General features: G+C 38.4%; 3 protein-coding genes across 4 annotated transcripts in view; 2 read left to right on the top strand and 1 right to left on the bottom strand.

Annotated features, from left to right (window-relative positions):
• The window catches only part of LOC125255492 (galanin receptor 2a), a 79,411-nt gene extending 66,475 nt beyond the window's left edge, over positions 1-12,936 (bottom strand). For both annotated transcript variants that reach the window (XR_007181919.1, XM_048170785.1), the window contains exons 1-5: positions 12,804-12,936; positions 9,953-10,044; positions 3,218-3,327; positions 2,516-2,668; positions 1,388-1,550 (exon numbers count right to left, since the gene is read on the bottom strand). The gene's annotated coding sequence lies outside the window, so the exon portion shown is untranslated. The remainder of the gene's footprint in view (positions 1-1,387; positions 1,551-2,515; positions 2,669-3,217; positions 3,328-9,952; positions 10,045-12,803) is intronic.
• Positions 985-11,198, top strand: kcnj16 (potassium inwardly rectifying channel subfamily J member 16). Its single transcript, XM_048170784.1, has 2 exons — positions 985-1,487; positions 9,377-11,198. The coding sequence occupies exon 2, from the start codon at positions 9,388-9,390 to the stop codon at positions 10,549-10,551; it is 1,164 nt and encodes a 387-aa protein (XP_048026741.1). The 5' UTR covers positions 985-1,487; positions 9,377-9,387; the 3' UTR covers positions 10,552-11,198.
• kcnj2a (potassium inwardly rectifying channel subfamily J member 2a) lies at positions 12,214-19,354 on the top strand. The gene is made up of 2 exons (XM_048170783.1): positions 12,214-13,217; positions 16,095-19,354. The coding sequence occupies exon 2, from the start codon at positions 16,344-16,346 to the stop codon at positions 17,625-17,627; it is 1,284 nt and encodes a 427-aa protein (XP_048026740.1). The 5' UTR covers positions 12,214-13,217; positions 16,095-16,343; the 3' UTR covers positions 17,628-19,354.
• The last annotated feature ends 4,235 nt before the right edge of the window (positions 19,355-23,589 follow it).

The raw sequence follows: 23,589 nt of genomic DNA, 5'->3' as shown, positions 1-23,589 counted from the left end.
AAAACTTGTTCTAGAGCACCTTTAAATTGTTAGTTCACCCAAAAATGAAAATTCTGTCATTTATTACTCACCCTCATGCCGTTCCACACCCGTAAGACCTTCGTTCATCTTCGGAACACAAATTAAGATATTTTAGTTGAAATCCGATGGCTCCGTGAGGCCTCCATAGGGAGCAATGACATTTCCTCTCTCAAGAACCATAAAGGTACTAAAAACATATTTGAATCAGTTCATGTGAGTACAGTGGTTCAATATTAATATTATAAAGTGACGAGAATATTTTTGGTGCGCCAAAAAAAACAAAATAACGACTTATATAGTGATGGCCGATTTCAAAACACTGCTTCAGGAAGATTCGGAGCACAATGAATCAGTGTATCGATATCTTCCTGAAGTATTGTTTTGAAATCACTAAATAAGTCGTTATTTTGGGCGTACCAAAAATATTCTTAATATTAATATTGAGCCACTGTACTCACATGAACTGATTTAAATATGTTTTTAGTACATTAATGGATCCTGAGAGAGGAAGTGTCCATTGCTCCCTATGGAGGCCTCACTGAGCCATCGGATTTCAACTGAAATATCTTAATTTGTGTTCCGAAGATTAACGAAGGTCTTACGGGTGTGGAACGGCATGAGGGTAAATAATAAATGACAGAATTTTCATTTTTGGGTGAACTAACCCTTTAAATGTTAAAAGGACAAGATGATACATCAGACATTTAAACAGATTTTTTTATTATGAACATAGGACTGACCTCAAGGAAAATGCTAAATCTGAATGCAGGTAATAAACTCGCTCACTCGATCTTTTTCTCACAATACTCTTCTACATAATACAGTAAGCTTCAATGAACAATATCAATTGAGAACATATACAGTTTATGTTGCTAAGAGTGGCTGCTAAGGGTGTTGTGTAGTGATACACAGAAACGTTGGGTGAAGCGGTCATAGCCGTGTTTTATCATGAACAAAGGATCAGAATCAAGGACAGGAACTAACCGCTTTATAAAATTTCATAAATTTCTGTCTATTCTGACATGAAGGAGGGATCATGTGTTAACAGGAACATGATAAAAATGCAAAAGTTTATTTAGACTAAAACTTAAACACCTGAAGAAATAACTTGACAGATGTGGATTTCACATAGAAAGACTGTGAATTTTAAATGGATACATATTTTACTAAATTATCTTTTAACATAATGTATAGATGGCCTCAAAGCATGGACTAAAAACCACACTCTAGTGTCTTTGGTAATTGTCATCTAGAACTCATCAGTCACTATGGCTGCAAGCTCAACAAATGCTAACATACATAGCGCATGTGAATTTTTTCTTGAGCATAGGTACAGGTGGGCTGGTTCTCTATCACACACACTTACCCAATCCAGCCTCTACAGCCAGTGCAGTTTGTGTGTAGTCCTGCACTCAGGTGGAAACTTCAAAGCACGCCACACTCTCACAGCAACAGACACAGCGCAGGTAGGCACCATCTGCATTCTTAGTCTGATTATTTATTCGACAGAAACGGCAATCACAGCTGACCTGTGAGAAGAAATAACAGTATTTCTTTACTGTAAGGACAATGCATGTATATCATGCCAAATTAGCTGAGTTAAAATTATCATAAACTTAAATTTGGCAGAGAAAACATCTAGAGTCTTAGTGTTAAGTTTGAATGGGTGGTTTTTAAAAAGGCACAAGCTGGACAAAATTTGAGTGTAGTCCTAAAGACCAGTCATCATCCCCCAAAAAGTGGATGTTATTCATTTTTTCCTGTTGCTGTCAGACACAGATCAGAAAGAGGCATGTGAGAAGCGATAAATCTAGTCTGATAAGTTTTTGGGGCGTTAGAGGAAGGGCTGAGTCGAGATATGGGTGACACTCGAGCTGCTTTAGGGAGGACAAATCTCAAGCTTTAAATGAGAGCGCAAAGTGCGTGTCTGTGAGAACATGCTGTAATCTAAGAAAACACTGGACTCAAATGACCCACAAGCACAAAAACAGATAGATGTTTTAAGGGTGTATTTTTTCCATCTACTGAATTTCATACTTAAAAATAGATTAGGATGTTATAAATTAACCATAAATATTATTAGTTAGTTAGTAATGTATGTATTGAGCAATTAAAAATTCTTTACAAGCCATAATGCATGCTGTTTAACTTTTAGACTGTAATGGGGAATTTTCTTGGAACATCTAAACAGCTGAACGAGCATAAAACATAATGTTGCATAAACATTCCATGCTAATTTGTTTCTATTAATCGTAAACTAATACAACGCTGTTGTCACGTATTCAAGGGACATTAAAAATGTCAACATCTCTATTTTCGATGAGTGCTTCGGGCAAAGATTAACAGAGTACAGCTAACAGTAATAAAGTGGCACATTAAGCATATTGTAATGTGGAAAAGTCCTTACAAAGGTGACCAAACAGCTAATTCTTCTTCAGTCTCTGGGATTTAACTAACATGATTGCAAATAGTCAAATAAATAAATGTACTACACCTGTAACCTGCACGTGCCATCGTCCAAGATCTTTGCTCGTATTAAAAGCTTTACGTAACATTAAACTTTGCTCGATGCAGTCTGGTTCTCTGATCCACAGGAGCTTGTGATGGAACTGGTAAAACTTTAGCCAAATAAAGTGCCTCTTACTTCCTGGGAACCAAGAAATTGAAGGTCATTATGGGTGAGACAGGGCCCAGGGCAAAGAAGTTTTGCTCCCCACATACAGGGTGGTTTCGTGCGACTGAACACTGTGTATCTGCATGGACGTTATTTGCTTTAAGTGGGCATGTAATAGACTTGTAAAGCCCTCGAGCGGTGCAGGAAACATAGCGGAGGTAAGCTGTACTGGGACTCTGACATTTAGAACATTGCCATATGTCCCACATGAGCAGTTTATGCATATGACCTTCGCCCTTAGCTGATTGTGAGAGAAAGAATCAATCTGAGATGATCGCTCACAATAAGAAACCGCACTTCTGAATTTTTTAAGACAAGTCTCTTTTAGCGATGACAATGACTGTGGCACTAATGATTGCTTCTAAACCTAGAGCGATGTGCTCCATGACAGTTCGCAGACCAGACACACTGGCACTGATGCATGCAGCATTTCACTATTTTGTACACAGTGAAAATTTATCTCTAAATTAATGTGGCAGTCAGGTCAAAACAGTAAACATAGCAGAGAAGGGGGCTGTTTACCTTTCAGAGATACTGTAGTACTTATTGCGCCACAATGATTTGATAAAACATTGGCATCCTTTGATTGACCACATGATCTGGTAGCAGTGTCTGTCATGAGAGACGGTCATCTGAAGGACAAAGCAGAATTTTAGTATTTATATTGTCTGAATCTTTGTGAATTTCCATTCACAGTGTTTGACACAAAAGTGGCCTGAATAATAAATTGAGAATGTTTATGGAAGTACAAGATGCAGTTTTCGAAAAGCTGGTTGTTTTCTCAGTAAGTTGAAATTATGTAACTGTACATTGAGACAGTTAACCCAAAAATGAAAAGTCTGTAAACATTTACTCACCCTTATGTCATAACAGAAAACATATGGCATTTACATGTTATCACACTAAACAAGAACTGAAGCGTTCAAGCTTCAAAAAAGATGCAAAACACCACAAAAGTGTGTGCAATTCTTGTGTGCTATATTGCATGTCTTTTGAAATCATACAAAAGCATTGTGTGAGAAACAGATAAAACATTTACTTCATTATTTACATAATCTCCAGCAGGCTGTTAAATGCTGTTCAATTTGTGAACAAATTATAACAGCTTTTGTGAACCATATTAACAAATTGATGCAAAATCTGTTCATGCATTGGACATCACTAATTTAGCAACCATGGAAAATGGTTCCTTGGTTCCTTTCCTTTTATGTTCTGCAGAGGAGGGAAAGGTTAACAACATGAGGGTGGGTTAATGATGACAGAATGTTTGAGGTGAACTATTTCTTTAATACATTTTAGGGCCCTAAACTGTGAAAAATTACCCAGGAGCCAGTTCTAATTGAGCTATGTGAAGAAGCCATTGTAAATGTTGCCAGTCTGGGACACTGTAAAGGGTTTATGCACGACGATTGTCATTAAGACATATTGGGCATGACGGGAAGTGATGTGTAATTCGGAATGTTCGTGATACAGAGACTGCTTTGTGACCCACTCTAATGCTCTGAATGCCACAACACGACTGTAAAACTCACAGTTCAGTAATCATGCTTTCAAGTTTACTATCAAATAAATCCATGGCTCAACACAATACATTTATTTTAAATGCTTTATGGTTAGCGGTTTGGCCACATGTACAATGACAAATCTAAATCATAAATTTTAACTTGCTGGTAGGATGGTGCAGCAAAATTAAATGCCTCACCCTTTAAAACTGAATAAATAAGTATAGTAATAGTGGACATTGAGTTTGTTGTTGTAATTGCATAAACCTAAGGCAATCTGCATTGTTTTTTTCACACAAATATTCAAAGGAGACAAAGCCACAGGGCCTCTTCTGTTTGTATCCTATAGCTCACAAGAGTAGATAATTGGGTAACATTTTGACTATTTCATATGATTACAGAAATATCAATCCATGATCTTAGTGGAACCTGCTGCCCAGTATGGCTGGGTGGAGGTAGCGATCAGTGCAGAGGATGCTCACAGTGGTTTGGCTGTAATAGATCAGTCCACTGCCAAAAGATCTCCCAATGGGAAGCTTCCATTCCCTTTTCATTTACCATCTCATGGTGCTGCAGTTCAGAGATGCTTCCTTTAACGGTTAATGGAGAAAGCACAGGACTACACCCAGATAACAGTCTCTTATGTTCCTGGCTGAGCCCCTTACCCTGCAGTAAGAAAACACCAAGCTCTTTATCAATGTGGAAATCAGCAAAAAAAGAAAAAAAAAAGGATTACTTCACCACACCCATATGACTTTCCTACATCTGTGAAAAACAAATGGAGAAATTCAGAATAATATGGTGGTCACTGATTTTATTTGAAAGTGAACCGGAGCTTTAAAGTACCACAGAATATAGCAAAACTCTATTCAAATTTACCACTATATTTCAAGTTTTCTTAAGTCATTTGATAGCCTTGTGTGAGAAACAGACTAAAATGTATACATTTTCATTATTCATTGATAATCTTCCCCTTCATTGCTTCAGAATACAGTGCAGAAGTCATATGCCAATGGGAGTTAACATTTTTTTTCTTTTTCTTTTTTTACAAATTGGGTTTAGGTGAACTATGCCATAAAGAAGAGTCAATTTAACCAAAATGTAAATATTAGATGGAACCACATTTGTGCCTGACAGAAATTAAATTAAATTTGAACACTCAATTTAAATGATGAACAACTAAACCGATTTCTAGACATAAAAGCTGAACGTTGACAATGTGAAACGTCATACAAAACCCATTTACTTCCATAACCTAAAGTATTTGTGAATGAAAGTAGATGTTCGGTGAGGGGGAAAAAATTGTAGGGCAAGACTTTGTTATGCATCAGGAATTGATTATATCATGAAAAGTGGGTGTTACAGGACATGTCAGAATGGAGCCAGGTGGTTGGACGGCATAAAATAAGAGGTATTGGTGACATTAGCTGAAATGGAAAGTCTTTTCTGAGGTATTACAAATTATTATTTTTTATTTTTTATTTTTTTGAATAGCATTAATTTATGGCACATCATTTTGAAATTATTTAATATCATTTTAAATGTCTGAACACCTGTCGAGTCTGTTTTTCAACGCTTCACAGTAGCAAATTACAAAAGTAGTGGAGGTGAGACAACAGATCTGATGATAAATTAATAGCACAAGATTTAAATTACATACAAACACTAAGAATTACTCAGCAACCCAAGCCAAACTTATGAAGAGAGAAGAGCTAAAAAAGGCAACCGAGAATAGAAGATATTAGATTTCTCTAAGTACAACTGCCACACAATGCGGTTACATTTCTAAGAATCCCACAAACTGGAAAGATCACAATGGTTTGTTGCAATGAGGTTTGCATCTCTAGGCAACCGATCTATTATGATAAACTGTATTGACACTGGGCAAAGGGAACACTGAAAAAAAGAATTACCAATGATAAACATTCCCAGATTGCCATCTTAAAATAGAACCGGGAAGCCAAAACGTACCAGTCAAACCAACATTCGACAAAAATTCTGATGAAACACATGAATGAAGTTTTGACCAAAAAAAACTGGAAACTGGAAAAATATAGAACTATCTTTTGTTCTTTTCTTTCTTATGTCATAATATAGCCTAATTGTCAGTTACATAACAGTGAGAGAGACAAACACAAGTAAGATAATTCCATTGATCGGTAAGATTTTTCAATGACGGTAAATGTAAAAAAAAAAAAATAAAAAAAAACAGCCAGAAAATGCAGAAGTCAGTACCAGTTGAGTAGAAGGTCACATTGCCCCTAACAACAAACTTTCATGGGAACATACCAGCATCTTATTAATTTGTTTTATACTTGGAAATGTAGACACTTCACAAAAAAAGCGTCAATGGAAAGTGAATTCCTCACCAAAAACAGCGTGTTCCCTTAAAAATGAAAAATACTCAGTTTATGCGTTGTTCATTTGGATGGAGGCTATGTTTCCAGTGCTCAGCTGGAAGTACATCCATTGATAAAGGACAGGGGCACATTTAAAAATCAAAGATGCCAGGAGATTTAACATGAAGTGCGTGAGGAGTAATTATAAGTATCTTTTCGCAGTCCGTTCCATGTTAAACACAGACGTTCCTATTATGGTGGTGTGGAAAATGTCATAATTTGTGATGCATCTACAGTATGTGGTTAGGTGTGCGAAAGCGAGGGAGAAAGCATGTGGTTGTTGTGTGTGTGCCGAGAATTTTCTTCACCATGGGCAAAGTTAGTCTGGTCATCATTACTCACAGATATGTATTTACATTGCCTCCCATTCATAAATGTAATGTGTGTTTTATGTGCGTGGGTGTTTGTGTTTGCGGTCGTGCGTAAAACCGCAAACAAAAAGTCTGTACATCATCCTACTCAAGAGGGGAAAGTCCACGTTGTGCTGTTTCTGTTTAGCGTTGACACAAATGATGTTCAAAAACAGACATAAATGTCTACCGTTACACAGGCCATAAAGTGTCTAAACCTGTTCCAGAACATCTGTTTGCATACCTAAATTCTATGCAAACATTTTAATAAGCTATAGTATGTCTAGCTAGTATGTCTTCACTTCAACTGGGAAAATATAGAGCAACATGCTTTGACTTGAGGTAAAAGGGGAAGGCATCTGTCAGCTGCTGTCTCACAGAACTACAAGCATGTACTGTACACATGTATTTAACACCCTTTTTAAGCCGTAAAGCCAGATTTTATCTTCTCTGTGAGATTTTTCCTCCCCCTTCTCCTTCTGATGCCCGATTTTAGACCCTTCAGCAGGGTACAATGTGGATTATGTCAAAAGATCCGGTCCCTGTTCTGCTCCAACATTCCATATTGTGTCCTCAAGTTGAGCTTGTGTTAAGTCATCTCCATAAAATAGCCAAGCCACTGACCGCAACCGTTTTCTTGTTCCACACATCACCACCCAGCCTTAAAGTTGGCCCTAACACAACTGCCCTTGGTGCTTATGACCAAGAGACAAAGTATGGTGGTGTTTAAAAAATATGTTCTCGTAAAGGTTTGCAATTACTACATTTAGCGTTGTGTACTAAAACACAATACCACACTGTGGGTAAGTCTTATTTACTTCATATATCAACAAAAACATCCAATTCAAGCCATATTTTACAAGATAATATGATACAGTGTTTACTGATAAACCATGCAAACAAAATGCCAACCTGCCACCTTATTAAAGGATTAGTTCTGTCATTAATTACTCATCCTCATGTCGTTCCACACCCGTGAGACCTTTGTTCATCTTCGGAACACATATTAAGATATTTTGATGAAATCCGAGAGTTTTTTTTTTTTAATCTTTCATTGAAAGCAATGAAATGACCACATTCAATGTCCAGAAAAGTAGCAAAAACATCATTAAAATAGTCAGTGTGACTACAGTGGTTCAACCTTAATGTTATGAAGCGATGAGAATACTTTTTGTGCACAAAAACAAAACAAAAATAACAACTTTATTCAACAAATTCGTCGCTCCCCTGTCTTTCTGCTACGCTATTTTCGTTGCAGTGCTTCCAGGTTCTACATCCGAATGGCAGCTCAGTATTAGTCGACGCCTGTTCACGTGAGCAGCACGAGGCATACATGTGATGCTGACACAGGAGCTCAGTATTGGCCGACACCTGTTCACGTGAGCAGCAAGACGCATGTGTGTGATGCTGACGCAGGAGCCAGCCAATAATGAGTTGCCGTTCGGACGTAAACACGGAAGCGTTGCACTGCGTTCACTATGTCAACTGCGTATGACAACAGTTAAAATTGTTAAATAATGTTGTTATATTTGTTTTGTTTTTACACACAATAAGTATTCTCATCGCTTCATAACATTAAGATTGAATCACTGTAGTCACGCAGAATATCTAAAACGACGTCTTTACTACTTCTCTGGACCTTGAATGTGGTAATTTCGTTGCTTTCTATGGGAGATAAAAAACCTCTCAGTTTCATCAAAAAAATCTTAATTTGTGTTCCGAAGATAAACAAAGGTCTTACGGGTTTGGAACGACATGAGGGTGAGTAATTAATGACAGAAATTTCATTTTTGGGTGAACTATCCCTTTAAGATTTATCATACATCTATGTGGTCAAAAAGACTCTGAATCTGGTAAATTCCCTAAAGGCATCATCTTTAATGCCTTGTATATTGATTTCATTTTAAGATGAGATTTACGGATGCCCTGCGGGGCCATGCATTATTTTTGGTGTATTATTAATTTCTGTCTTATTTTCTCAGCACAACAAAAGTTGTTTTCTCATGATCTCATGACAAAAAAAAGTTTGTTGCTTACCATTTCTAGGGTCAGCCGCAAACCATTTAATCGGCGTCTGTCAAACATCATTCTATAACCGTGTAGACGTCTGATCCCTTGAGTTGGCTGGAAATGAAATTGACCACATGTTCAGAATCACTCTTGCGTCTACAACAATAAAGCTGTAGCCCAAGTTTCGGACATTGTTTTTTTTTTTTTTAAATTGATGTAAATATCTGTCTGTCTGTCTATCTATCTATCTATACACACACACACAATCTCAAGTAGTGATCACAACAAAAAAAAAGACAAAAAATAACAATGCATGGCCTCTTAGGGGTGATCTGTATGTTTGCATGATTCTTCCAGTTAATGTAAGTGGAGTGTTATGGGTACCTGTGAATCTGATTTAAGTTTTTCTCTCATCTCTAGTCTAAGGCAGCATGAACTCAGGCACGGTGCAGTATTCCGGAGTGAAGTGCCGTGACGACATTCCAAGTGTGCTCACAGATGACGGCTATTACTCCAAGAAGAAACGATATGTAAGAAAAGATGGGAGCTGTAACATGGTTATGCACCACGTTCCAGAGGAGTGGCTTCTCTGGGTCACTGACATCTTCACCACCCTGGTGGAGATCCGCTGGAGGGTCATGCTCTTGACATTTGCCCTCTCCTACATTTTATCATGGCTCTTTTTTGGAATTTTATTCTGGATCATTGCACTGACCCACGGCGATATGAAAGACCCCAACAATGAGCCATGTGTTTATGAGGTTCGAAGTTTTACAGCTGCTTTTCTATTCTCATTAGAGACCCAAACCACCATTGGTTATGGCTTTCGGGGCATGTCAGAGAACTGCATGATCGCCATCATTGTAGTTACCATCCAAGATGTCATCAGTGTCTTCATTGACACTTTTGTCATCGGCATCGCCGTCGCCAAGATGGCATCTGCCCGTAAGAGAGCCCAAACAGTTGGGTTTAGCAATTGTGCAGTGATCAACTTACGTGATGGTCATCTATGCCTGTCGTGGCGGGTCGGGGACTTTCGAAGGAACCACATGGTAGAAGGGACAGCTCATGCACAGCTGGTACAGCACCTGGCACACAGCACAGGGAAAGTTGATGTTACGTACAAAGACCTCAACATTGAAGAAAACAACATCATCCTGGCCACCCCAACCACCATAGTTCATAAAATCAGTCCTGGCAGTCCTCTATACAAGGTGAGCTTGCAGGATCTGAGGAAGGAGAGCTTTGAGCTGGTGGTCTCTTTTACCTACACAGACGACTGCACGGGCATCCTTCACCAGACACGCACATCCTACACTCCAAGCGAGATTCTGTGGGGCCAGCACTTTCAGGAGATGATCAGGGTCACCCGCAAGAACTACAGAGTGGACTACGCCCTGTTCAACCACACAGTTAAAGTCCTGGTCCCAGAATTAAGCGCAGAGGAGTATGACCTAAAGAAGTACTCTCAACAGCCAAAACACAAACCACTCCACACAAGTTCTCCAACGGCAGCTGTGGAATTGGTTAATGGGAATAGTCTTGAGGCGGAAAAAGCATCCACTAGCAGTGCTGTCCAAGAACACGAGCTATAACAGTGAACATCCTGACTCTGCTATAGCACTTTGAAATGGGGCTTCCTCAAAGGCATCACTAGTGGAAGAAATAGTGCACTTATAGTTAGATTTAGACTTAAAGGTGTGCCGTCAGTTAGCAGGAAGATCTTAAAAGGCCCTTCTAACAAAGACAGTATCCTGGACAAGTACTGGAATATCACATTAAAGCCCTGTAGGTACTTTGGCTTTGATGAGAAACCATTTAAAGCGCTACTTTTAAAATTATAAAAAAGCTGTGTTTGAATAGTATTTTAATTATGTTCTGTATATCGTAGCAGTCTTGCACAAAACTCTTTTTGTACACAACGCACACACATCTCTACAGGTATCACAGATGCAGTAAAGATTTGATGTGTATTACAAACTCTTATGACCTTGAAGGTTATTTGATAACCAGAGATGTAAAAAAAGAGAGCTCCTTGATTAAATTATGGCCCCCAAACCCTCGACCTACATAAGAGGCAATGGATCAATTATAATGACAGTGACGTTAACCTGACCAAACTGTGGTCAGTCAGTGTGTCTCTTTGGCATTAGCTGAGGAAGTGCAGAACACTGTTCCACCTTATTTTTCAAAGTGGTTAACCTTTCCGTCCAAACAACTAATAAAATCTTTTGGAAAAAGAGCCCCAGTGACAATTTTCAATATTTACACAGCATGCATCCACTTACCCAAAGGACAATCTAATGGGTGATGATAAATGATCATTTAGACCTCATTGTAGTCTACAATGTATGACTGTTGAAACACCTTCACCCTGGTGACCTATATATATATATTAAATTGTTTATATAACAATCAAAGATGACTAAGATTTGTTATATTGTTGTTACATTTTATAAATGTTAAGCCATACACTGATGTTATCACACTGACCACATACAATAATTTAGCATGACAGAAAAGCTCAAGATGTCCTCTTCAAGACAGACCAGGACTTAAAACAGTGGCATGCATCATCTCAGAGATATTAACAAAAAACATATGTCTACTACAATGAATAAAATTGCTTGGTCTCAGGAGGTTTTCCTGAGAAAGTGAAGTCTCCAGCCCTCCACCTTGTGGTTGGATGCAGTGCTGTCCAAGCATTGCCTTAAATTAGGCTGAAAGGTAAACAAGAGCCGGACAGATCACGTACCACGTTTCGCCTATAAATAGTCTGTATTATTTATAGACTTGAACAAGAAAGTAACTAAAATAAGCACTTTGCAACAGCTTCACAAATAAAAGTTTAACACGGCTCATTACTTATGACAAGTAAGCAGTGTGTGACACGCAGCAGCCAGGAAGGGCAAAGGGCTGTGGAACACTTACTGCTGGGTTTTCATTGGACCAATTATAAAGAGAAAGAGAAACATTCCTCTGATTAAACAATAAATGGTCATTAATTTCTTTCACAATGATCTGATTCCCAACAATACAATGTACAGTCATTATATAAGAAGCTGGAAAACAAACAAAGCCTGAATAAATTCTGAGTAATGCTGTGGATATGTATACTATGAATCTTAGACTTGTACTATTTGTTGATCATATTTCATAAAAGCAAAACCCAGAATAACACATTTCAAAACTGTATGACTTCAATGTCTTGGCTAATGGCATAATATGGACTAAAAGGCCACAATAGCCTTTCATGTTAAATTAGTTTATAAAGCATTTGTTTAGTGAAAAATATCTTTATAAAGAAGTGTTTGGCTTGAAGATGAATGGCATCCATATTTCATTTGGACTCACTATCAACAAATGACACATAAAGTGCGATTTCTAGTTTGTTGTGAAAAGAAATACGTTCCACAAAATCACAAACTAAACTGCTAAAGTCCTATTTTATTTCAGGAATTGGTCGTTTTTTCCCAATACAAACACTATATGTATTTCTAATAGTTCAATCTCTGAGGTCAGTGGAGTTGAATTTTCTGTCATTTTCACAGCGAGACCTTGTCGACGTTTCAAACAAATTTGACTTTTGTTGTCACGGGTCGCTAACTCACTTTTTAAAATCAGGTTGAGATTTTATTATGACTTGTAAACAGATAATAACCGTGTTTTGTCGAATTAACCTCAGACATTGAGAAAATCGTAGTGTTGCTATGGTTACCTCAGACGAACTCGGCTTGTGTCTTGAGTCTATTTAGCGCATTCTCTGACTTGCAACGTAACTGTGGTAGTTACTGAAAGTATTGTTTGAAAACTCTGTTGAAACACACATACTTATGGAAACACATACTTTTTAGACACCCGCAACCGTTTGTTTTGGCTTCCTTTGGGGAGATTCAAGCCTTAATTCGCACGCTGCTGTTCTCTATTTCACTTGCTGTAGTCTGAGTGGAACATTGTTTTATCCGCGCGTGAAACTCTCCAGTCCCTCCCGTCTGATTGGCTGGTTTCAAGAGAGGGGCGTGACTAGCCGGTGCGTGTTGTTTAAATGGGTTTGAAGCCTAGAAGAAACAGCACATGAGTTACCGCACGCCGCAAACAAGAAGAGAAACGTGGAGATTGCTGTTCTTATGCTTCATATCAAATGCTATTAATATATTACGCGGAGAGAACAAGATCAATGAGAAGACAGTGTGGATAGTTAAAACCATTCGTTGGATATGTACATATGACAACTGTTTCGTGTTCATTTACAAATGACTAGGTAAGGTCAAACATATACTATTTGCTGACATATTTTGTTATTGTATGCAACTGTAAATAAATTCGGTCTGTTTGACTATACAAAGTGTTTTGTGCTATACATTTTAACTTCATTTTGTTAAGAATGATATCGGAGTTCTCAGTTGTATTTGAATTTTGATAGAAAACAATCTAAGCATAGTTTGAGCACATTCTTGAGCTCTCTATTGAAAGTCTATAGGAGACATGATCTCAGAAAAAAAGGCAGAAGACTTAATCAAAAAGTCTCAGTTTGAAGATTATTTCTGTCTAGGAGAAACACTTTAAAGAGAATGTAAAGAGTTTTCTTTCTTGGTGAGAGTTGTTAATTAAAGTTAATTTCTGACCTTCCGGCACATGACAGTACAATGAAAGATATGAGAGTGTGATTACTATTTGCTTTTTATTTTCTCTTAAAACAAGAAATCTTAAGTCTTCTTACTTTAAGCACTTACTAAGTAGTTCTTTAAAGAAAGAAAGGTTTAGAGAATATTTTTCCTCCCACACCTGTTGACTTCTCCATATGACAGACTTTGCCCGCATGGCAGATTTGCCTTATAAAAGCAACATATGGGGTTTAGTGCTGCATTATGCGCATTGCTGCATGCAACACGTGAGTTTAATTGTTATATAGCCTAGTATTGTTTTAAGCAGTATTCTACTGAGCTCACTGTTGCTAAGTGTGCATTTGTCTAATATATTTGGAGCACAGCTGCGCTCAGCAGTTGTCAGGCGTCAGTCGGCTGACAGACACGCAGATCCTCTTTTCTGCCTTAAACACTGAGAGACTTTCAATTGGCAGCTAAATTGGTGCTTAACTTGTTTGTCAGGACTATGCACACCACATAGTGTAAACTGTTAACAGTGATAATGGGGCAAAAGGAATTTCCCTAAAATATGCAACCATGTTTTAAAAATATTAATCCTAGTTTGATCACTCAAAAGAATGTAAACTTTTATGTAACATTTTCCATTGGTGCTCACTGGTCCACGCCATCAAAATAAACATCTTTCCTGGATATAAACACTGCCATATTATGTTTCATGTAAGAAATAATGGCATCTATCAACCTGCTCCTTATCTGAATATCTGTCAGGCCACATGTGAAAAATGGCCTTTAGTAAAATGTTAAACCAAAATAAATAATCAACTTACTTTTGTTCTAGATGGCAGAAATTTCCTCACTACTAAAAAAAAAAAAAAAAATACTGAAGTAATTTCTGTTTTTAATACAAATATACATATTCTTTTCTCATGCTCTCTCTCTCTCTCTCTCTCTCTCTCTCTCTCTCTCTCTCTCTCTCTCTCTCTCTCTCTCTCTCTCTCTCTCTCTCTCTCTCTCTCTCTCTCTCTCCCATTAATTATGTCATTCGCTTTTACTCTCTTGCTCTCTTTTTCTAACTCAAATCCTTCTGCAGTCCATGCATCTGCTAAATAAGATAAAATAGGACCTTTCTTTTTAGTTATGGTTGCTAGGAACATTGAGGGCAGAATAGAAGCTTTAATGAGTAGTGTTTTAGCCCTCCTCAGGGAATTGTCACAGGGCTGTCATTATACTGCTGAGAGAGAAAGATGAGGTCCCAGAGGACAAGCTCTCAAGTCAACAAGCCTCGTCTCAGTCCCTGCTCTGCACCCTACTGAAAACCAGTCTTAGCTTGTTTTTACCTTTGCTGATGTTTAAGCAGTAGTTCAGTATGTTATGTTCTTTGAGAAATTAAGTGTGGCACAAGAATACATTTTTGCCACTGACTAAATGAGTCTTAAAATGTCAATAATCCTTTAGGTCTTATTTTATAGCGCTTTTTTTCATGCAAAAGATCAGCTTTTGATGTGGAATATTTGTGATGACAACCTGCAAGACACTCTTTAAAAGCATTACTTATTGTTCACTACATTAAAATATAAAATATATTAAATCTACAGAAAGTACTGTAATTGTTGAGTAGAGCTTTCAGGACTCCACTATTGGTTAGATGAGTTTTTGCCAATTTAAATTAGTGCATTGATAAGAGACATACGTGACTGAACAACGCAATTTTCCATTCACCTATACCCTGATTAGCACAGTATGTGAAAACAAGTATTATTAATGGTCTTGTGGGCAATTGCACTATATGGAAGAGCACATAAACAGACAGGTTGGCATTGCATTATCTAGTAATGTGGGGCACTGCCTGATAAAATATCATTGTATTTGACAAAATTACAAATTGACTTTTTTTGATTTAATTAAATTGACAATGTGTTGGTGCAGTTGGTGATTGAAATTGACATGATGTTTAAACCTTTGTTTCCCATGAAGAAAAAAATCAAATATAGAATAATCTTTGATCAATAAAACTGACAATCGGTAATAAAAATAAGTTCAAACGAAACAAAACCTTCACTATTTACTTCATAGCCTCACTGAGCTTATGATTTAGAGAAGTCCGACTTGGGTTCTGTTATTTTGACCATTTTGGTCTTGTTGGCTAATACTGCTGGGGTTTTTTTTCTCAGTTTGAAAGGAATGATCAAGGTCCTCTTAAGTTTCAAAGTATGAGTTTTTGATTAAGCACATACCATTTATCAAAGTTAGTATTATTTCATGTGATACTAAATTCACAGGGAAATGTTAACATTATGATTTAATCAGTGTACAAATTTATCAGTTCAAGCTGAGACTTGCATGAGAATGCGTGAGAATTATGTGCATCACGTTGGTCTCAGAGACACGTGTGCAGTTAGAGCCAAATAGTCAATTTTCAGTGAATAAGTTAATTTAGCAACTGAGACTGAAACAAATCTGCAGTGAGAATGTTTAGTTTACAGTCTTTACCAATTAACGTTAACGTGTATCTTGTTTCTTGTTTCTGATAGGACGTTTGATCGATGATATCACCAGAGCAAATGAGAACGGAGTGATCGCCCCATCCTTGGCCTTTTCTGTCAATCAAAAGGTCCAACTGGAGCAAAGAGACGCCTCCTGCGTCCGGCTCTGAACAGCCCCACCATTTCCTGCTTGTGTTGGTCCCCGTGAGTGTTTCAAAACTGTTTCTCCAACGCTTTTTCCAGAAACTAAGACTGTTTTCCAAAGCAGAAACAGCACAGACCTCCCAGACTGAGGTGATGGGAAGTGTGCGGGCCAACCGCTACAGCATTGTGTCATCAGAGGAGGACGGCATGAAGTTGGCCACTGCTGCGGTGCCAAATGGGTACGGTAACGGGAAGAGCAAGGTTCACACCCGTCACCAAACCCAGAGCAGGTTTGTCAAGAAAGATGGACACTGCAACGTGCAGTTCATCAACGTCAGCGAGAAGAGCCAGCGCTATCTAGCCGACATCTTCACCACGTGCGTGGACATTCGCTGGCGATGGATGTTCGTTATCTTCTGCTTGGCCTTTCTGCTGTCGTGGCTGTTTTTTGGATGTATCTTCTGGCTGGTCGCAATATTCCACGGAGACCTGGAGAGTGGCAGTCCCAAATGTGTCTCCAACGTCAGCACCTTCACGGCCGCGTTTCTCTTCTCCATCGAGACGCAGACCACTATCGGCTATGGCTACCGCTACGTTACAGACGAGTGCCCCATCGCGGTGTTCATGGTTGTATTTCAGAGCATAGTCGGCTGCATCATTGACGCCTTCATCATCGGTGCTGTCATGGCTAAGATGGCCAAGCCCAAGAAGAGGAATGAGACGCTGGTGTTCAGCCACAACGCTACGGTGGCCATGAGGGACAATAAGCTGTGCCTGATGTGGAGGGTGGGCAACTTGCGCAAAAGCCACCTGGTAGAGGCCCACGTTCGGGCTCAGCTTCTCAGATCTCGCACCACAGCCGAGGGAGAGTTTATCCCTCTAGACCAGATGGACATCGACGTGGGCTTTGACAGCGGCATTGACCGCATCTTCTTGGTGTCACCGATCACCATCGTCCATGAGATCGACGAGGACAGCCCTTTCTATGACATGAGCAAACAAGAACTGGAGAACTCTGACTTTGAAATCGTAGTTATCCTGGAGGGCATGGTGGAGGCCACGGCCATGACCACCCAGTGCCGTAGCTCCTATGTGGCCAGTGAGGTCCTGTGGGGACACCGCTTTGAGCCCGTCCTCTTCGAGGAGAAAAACTATTACAAAGTAGACTACTCTCGCTTTCACAAGACCTACGAAGTGCCCAGCACCCCACTGTGCAGCGCGAGAGACCTTGCTGAGAAAAAATATATCCTATCTAACTCGAATTCTTTTTGCTATGAGAATGAGGTGGCCCTTTCAAACAAAGAGGAGAAAGAGGAAGGGAACGGGGACAGTTTGGGCCCTGGCGGGACAAACACAGACACTAGCTCAGACTCTGACCACAGCCAGGCCACCGTTCCCTTAGAACCGCGGCCTCTACGGCGGGAATCCGAAATATGACTGTGCAGAACTAACGGGAAGGTTTAACAGACACCTCTTCATACAGGCACATTGAGCTGAACTGAGCCACTCGGCGAGGCAGACTCAAGCTAACGGTACAGTTACGGGGAGGAATCGACAGCGAAACTGTACAAGAGTGTTCTTACGAATATGCATGGTTAAATAAAACACAGCATAGAGGCACTGCACAGCTAATGAAGAATGCACATCAAGGGAGGAGAAGAGAGAGTTTCCCATTTAGGCGACACTACCTTTTTAGACCGTTGCTTCTGAATGACACGAAGCAGAGAGGATGTAACTGGTTGGCAAAACTTGAAAATGAGCAGGCATGTGTCCGTGTGCAGTTGTCCAACAATGTAAGAATGATTCAGACCAATATTTGAATTCAGCCTTTGACTCATGCTGCTACCAAAGTTGATAATATCGTTATTTATCGTTACATGCAGATATTTAGTTCTGTCAACTGAATAAGGCAATGATAGTTAATAGAAATAACATTCTACAAATGAGGAAAAAACACAGCCAAGAGTGTTAGTCAATGTCTTAAGTATCATTAAAAAGTCCTGTTCCTACCGTCTAGTTAATTATTCCATTATCCCCTCTTTTCCTTTTCTATTTGAGTCCGCTGGCCTTTGTGTGAGCCACGGGTATTTCTGGAACAGTCTTGCGGGGGGCTTAGGTGGGTGAGCTTTATTTGGGAATATAGACAACTCAGTGTCTGTTCTTTCTTTTCAAGAAACATGAAGTCGGAAGCCCTCCGCAGTACATTTCAGGTTATCTGAAGAGAAAAACGCACAGGACCATGCCTGTTTATTGCGATATATATCGGACAGGGTCTTTAGATCAGTATCGGAATGAAAATCACAGTCGTCATGTCCGCAGGGACAAAGAGAGTGATCGTGTTAATGAATGTCTTTCTACAAGTGCTGCTATGTTGCATATTATATAGAGTTTTAGACTTAAACCAAAGAGTATTCAAAATGATCTTTCATAAAGAATGCATCAAATTCTTTTATTAGACGTAGAACAATAGGACAAGTCATGATGTGGAGTAAAAATATATATTTGTAAGTGAAAAGAAATGGTTTTTGTTTGCTTACGCACATATATGGTTTATTTTTATTGATTATTTTCTTATTCAAAGCCAAATAAAGACTACGAATAACAAAGCCCATTGGAAATAAGAGAGCTACAGGTTAGCTTACCTTATTTTCAAACCTCTACCCCATCCTTTTCATCCCATGACTTCAGTGTTACTGTAGTTTAGTGCTACTTAAGTGTTTGGGTTGGAAAATGTTGCTAGAAAACCTTTAGATTTAAGGTTCTAATTGCATGGATTACATATAGGTTCATTTACAAACTGTGTGAGTGTATAATGGCTGAACGGTTTGGGTTTTATTGCAATGAAACGGGACAGAAAACAGAATCCACTCTCCCTTCTGACTTTAAACCTCTCTAATAATTAATTATTTCTCAATCAACTCTAACCTCTTGTCTTGCCTGACAAACTGCAATACAACCCTAACGACTTGTTTGGCAGGTGTACCAAGGACTGTGTAATTAGACTGAGATCATGGTACTGTGATCCAATGACAATCAGAACACAGAATCTGAGCTCAGAACCGCACTTGCACACAACATGTGCTCCTGAGATATCACTTGACATTTGATTGTGATGTCTGACTTGTCTCCTCTCACCCCCTTTTTTTTTTTTTTTTTTTTTTTTTTTTATAAATACCTGAAGTAACCCAAAACAGCCACTAGAGCACGTTCTCCGGAAAGCTCTATAAAAGGAGACAATAAAATTAGGGGATATTTATTTTGAAAATACTGCACGTTATAAGGCTGTGTTAAACATACAAAAGAGTATAAAATGCTATTAATGCTGTTTTATCCTTTTTTTTTTTGGCATGTCATTTTTCAAAAGACACTTGATGAACAGCCAATTATGCAGTAAACCTGGTTCGCACTGGTCTACTGTTGGCTTGTTCGAAGGAAACGCTCCTTTTAATGACTCTGGGTCTATAGGCAGCGTTTCTTTCTCTTTGTTGTAAATATCCCCATACTTTATGCAGTTGCTTTTGTACCAGTCTTCCCTATTGTACTGAAAGAAAACAATGGAATGTACAGATTTTTATATTATTATAAATATTATTGTTGTTCTTATTATAATTATTATTATTATTGTAATTATTATTGTACATGCTATTTTATTTCTTTTTCAATAAAACGAGATTGAATGGTCAAAAGTCATTGTGTTTCTTGGGTAACTTGGATTGGTAAGTTCTTTAAATAAACATTGGAAACACTGGAAAGACTAACCATAACACATAAAACACAGATATACAGCCTGTATTTTGTGACCTACGGACAGCTGCTATAAAATTGCCTAAATCTGCTATAATAATATTCTTTAAAGACATCTTCGGCTCTTCACATAAAAATACATATTCTTTTATTTATGCATGTTTCTTCAATTTAAGGCACTTTTATGTTCCAGGGGTTTCAACCTTCTTTTTTTTTTTTCTTCTTCTTTTTGTTATGTGAAGGTCACATTAAAACTGTCATGGAAACTTTGTACCATGCCTTCATCAGCACACACAAACACAAGTTGGTTTTCTATGTTTTATGGGGACTTTCCACAGACATAATGATTTTTATATATTTTATATATTTTTTTATATATATACTCTATCCCCTACCCCTAAAGCCCTACCAATCATAGAACATTTTCAGCATTTTTACATTTTCAAAAAAAAAAAAAAAAAAAAAAAATTGTATGATTAATAAGTGGTTTTCTTTATTGGGAACAAAAAAAAAAATATCCCCACAAGGTCAAAGATTTCTAGTAGTGCCATCCATGTATTACTACCTATAACATAGGGGATACCAGGAACACACACAAACACAAATATTGGTACTTTTAAAATGATTTCTATAGAGATTGCATTGTCCCAGACCCAGATTTTCAATCTTAAAATTAATGATAAAAAAAGAAATACTACATATTACATGATGTAGTATTTATAATTATAATACTACATATTATATGATAATATGATAACCACAGAGTGAAGATAACATGAATGTCTGAAAAGGATTTAAATTATTTTTAACCAGCCTTTTTGCACCTAATAATGTTTTTTTTTCTTCCAAAAACGTAACTTAATATACTTAGCAAGATATAAGAGTCTGCCATTTTATTCCAAAAAATGACAAAAATGTACAAAAATGAAAGAATTCTCCTATTCATGGATATTATTAGTAGATAATTCAAATAAACTATAGTGTATGAAAAATGTCTTTTGAGAGCGTTTATATTTTAAAAGTCTACAGTACTAAAAGGGCTCATAATTGAAGAAACACCCATGTATTTAATTTTACAACCCAGTGAGTCCATGTCAGTACTCTTCATGAATTCATGAGACACTCTCCTATTCATTCTCCTATTCAAAAAAAATAAAAACTCTTTAAAGGTCAGCTGTATCCCAGGGCGGGTCATGGTCACAGCTTACGTAAAACAGCCCGTTTGCTATGAGATATAAAGCAGAGGCTAAATATCCTCACAAAAAAACTCACTCATGCCATTCGCTTTAACTCAAAGCAGCTCTTTTTTGGTGGACAAGAGAGCTCAACGTGCTGCAGCTGAAGAAAACGCATGCAATTGGAAAAAAAATAACAAATTAAGAAAACATCTTCATCAGTTTGACAGTTACTGTCTCCCTTGAATAAGTAATTCATGGGAGACAGTATCGAAGGCAGAGCTGAGGTCAAGTAGCACAAGTATAGACAGAGAACCAGAGTCACCAGAAAGTAGTAGATCATTCATTACCTTTACAAGTGCAGTTTCAGTAATATGGAGGCTAACGGTACTGACTGAAGCTATAGGAGGCAACAGTATTTTCCAATAATTTAGCAATGAAAGGTAAATTTGAAATAGGACAGTAATTAGATCAAACTGAGGGATCGAGGTGGGGTTTCTTGAGAACAGGGGCAACTGCAGCAGTTTTGAGTGGCAGAGGAAATGAAGCAGAGGTAAGAGATGTATTGATGAGGTGAGAGATAGGTGCAGAGATGAAAGAATGGCAAAGTTTCAGGAGAGAAGTAGGAGTAGGGTCAAGTTAACAGGATTAAGAGTTGGATTTCAAGATTAACTTAGAGACAGAAGATGGAGTAGTCAGAGAAAAACAAGACAGGGACTGACCGGATAGAATTGGTAAATAGCTAAGCTTTGTAGTATCAGTAGAGAATCACTGGTGGACGGCATCGGTCTTTTCAAGCAAATGATCCAGAAAGGAACAGCAAAACTCATTAGAAGCTAGAGCATCCTGGGGTGGAGGTTTGGTAAGCTTATTTATTGTATTAAATAATGCTTTTGGCCTGTTGCTTGATTTATTAATTGTGGCAGAGACAAAACTAGAGCGAGCCGAGTTGAGAGCAGATTTGTATATTTTGAGATGATCAAGAAAAGCTAAATAATGTACAGTAAGACCGTTTTTTCTTTAAAGACACTCAAGCCGTCTACCAGTAGCCTTAAGAATATGGAGCTCAGGGGTATACCAAGGAGAAGAGTGGGAAGAAGGGACACTTCTGGTCCTAATAGGAGCATGCTCCTGTAAGATTTCAGAAATTATGGAGTGATAGTTAGATACTATCATGCAGTGAGGGAGACGAAATATCAAAGACATCAGAGAGTTTTGAAGAAACAATAGAGGTACAGAATGACGCAATATCAATAGCTTTTAGATTTCAGTATGATATAACAGTCGTAGGGCATTTTTTACGCATCAGGCTTAAAGCAAAAGGTACTCCTGAAGACATGTCGTGAGCGGTGTATATATCGTGGGCGCCGGAGAATCCCTAGACTCTGGTAGCATTCATATGTCATAGAATCAAGACACGGATGGCATTTCAAGGCCCTTAGCTGCAATGGTAAATATCCAATATCCATTATGGATGTGAGATAAAAAATGAGGCAGATAAGAAAAGAAAAAAGAAAAACTTTTGCCTGAGGCATGTTAGTACCGAGCAAACCCTGACCCTGAATGTCACTTCACCAAAAACTAAGTAGGAGACAACACACCCAGATAGAACAGCGCAACCGACTGAGAGAGTGGTAACTCACCCATCAGAAGAGCCGAACATGGTGGAGACGTTAACAGGGTAGAGAGCTTGCAGCAGCCCGATGGCAGACTCACAGACAGCAAAAGTTTGATGGTGACAACAGTCCATTTCAAAGATCAGCAGTGAGAAATGGAGTAATCCAGACAGAATTCTGATAAAAATAATCTGAACAGAACTGCGAAAAAACATGTAGCAAAAACATACAAATGGTCCAGGTGCAAAGCGGCAGCACAGACGTGCACAGCGTTCTCGACCCGGGAGTGGATTTCAAAGATGGCAGCAGCAATACTCACAACGCAACCAAATACAGAATCACACTGCAGATACTCACACACAACCAAACATAGAAACATGCTGCAAATACAACGCAACCAAATACAGAAACGCGCTGCAAATACTCACTACGCAACCAAATACAGAAACACGCTGCAAATACTCACTACGCAACCAAATACAGAAACACGCTGCAAATACTCACTACGCAACCAAATACAGAAACGCGCTGCAAATACTCAAAAAGCAACCAAATACAGAAACGTGCTGCAAATACTCACAAAGCAACCAAATACAGAAACAAACACGCTGCAAATACTCACAACGCAACCAAATACAGAAACAAACGCGCTGCAAATACTCACAACGCAACCAAATACAGAAACAAACGCGCTGCAAATACTCACAATGCAACCAAATACAGAAATGCGCTGCAAATACTCACTATGCAACCAAATACAGAAACAAGCTGCAAATACTCACAACGCAACCAAATACAGAAACAAACGCGTTGCAAATACTCACAACGCAACCAAATACAGAAATGCGCTGCAAATACTCACTA

Source organism: Megalobrama amblycephala, linkage group LG20 (assembly GCF_018812025.1).
Source record: "Megalobrama amblycephala isolate DHTTF-2021 linkage group LG20, ASM1881202v1, whole genome shotgun sequence".
In the NCBI taxonomy this organism is placed as follows: domain Eukaryota; kingdom Metazoa; phylum Chordata; class Actinopteri; order Cypriniformes; family Xenocyprididae; genus Megalobrama; species Megalobrama amblycephala.
Note: the sequence above shows the minus strand (reverse complement) of the source record. Positions and strands in the feature narration are given on the sequence as shown.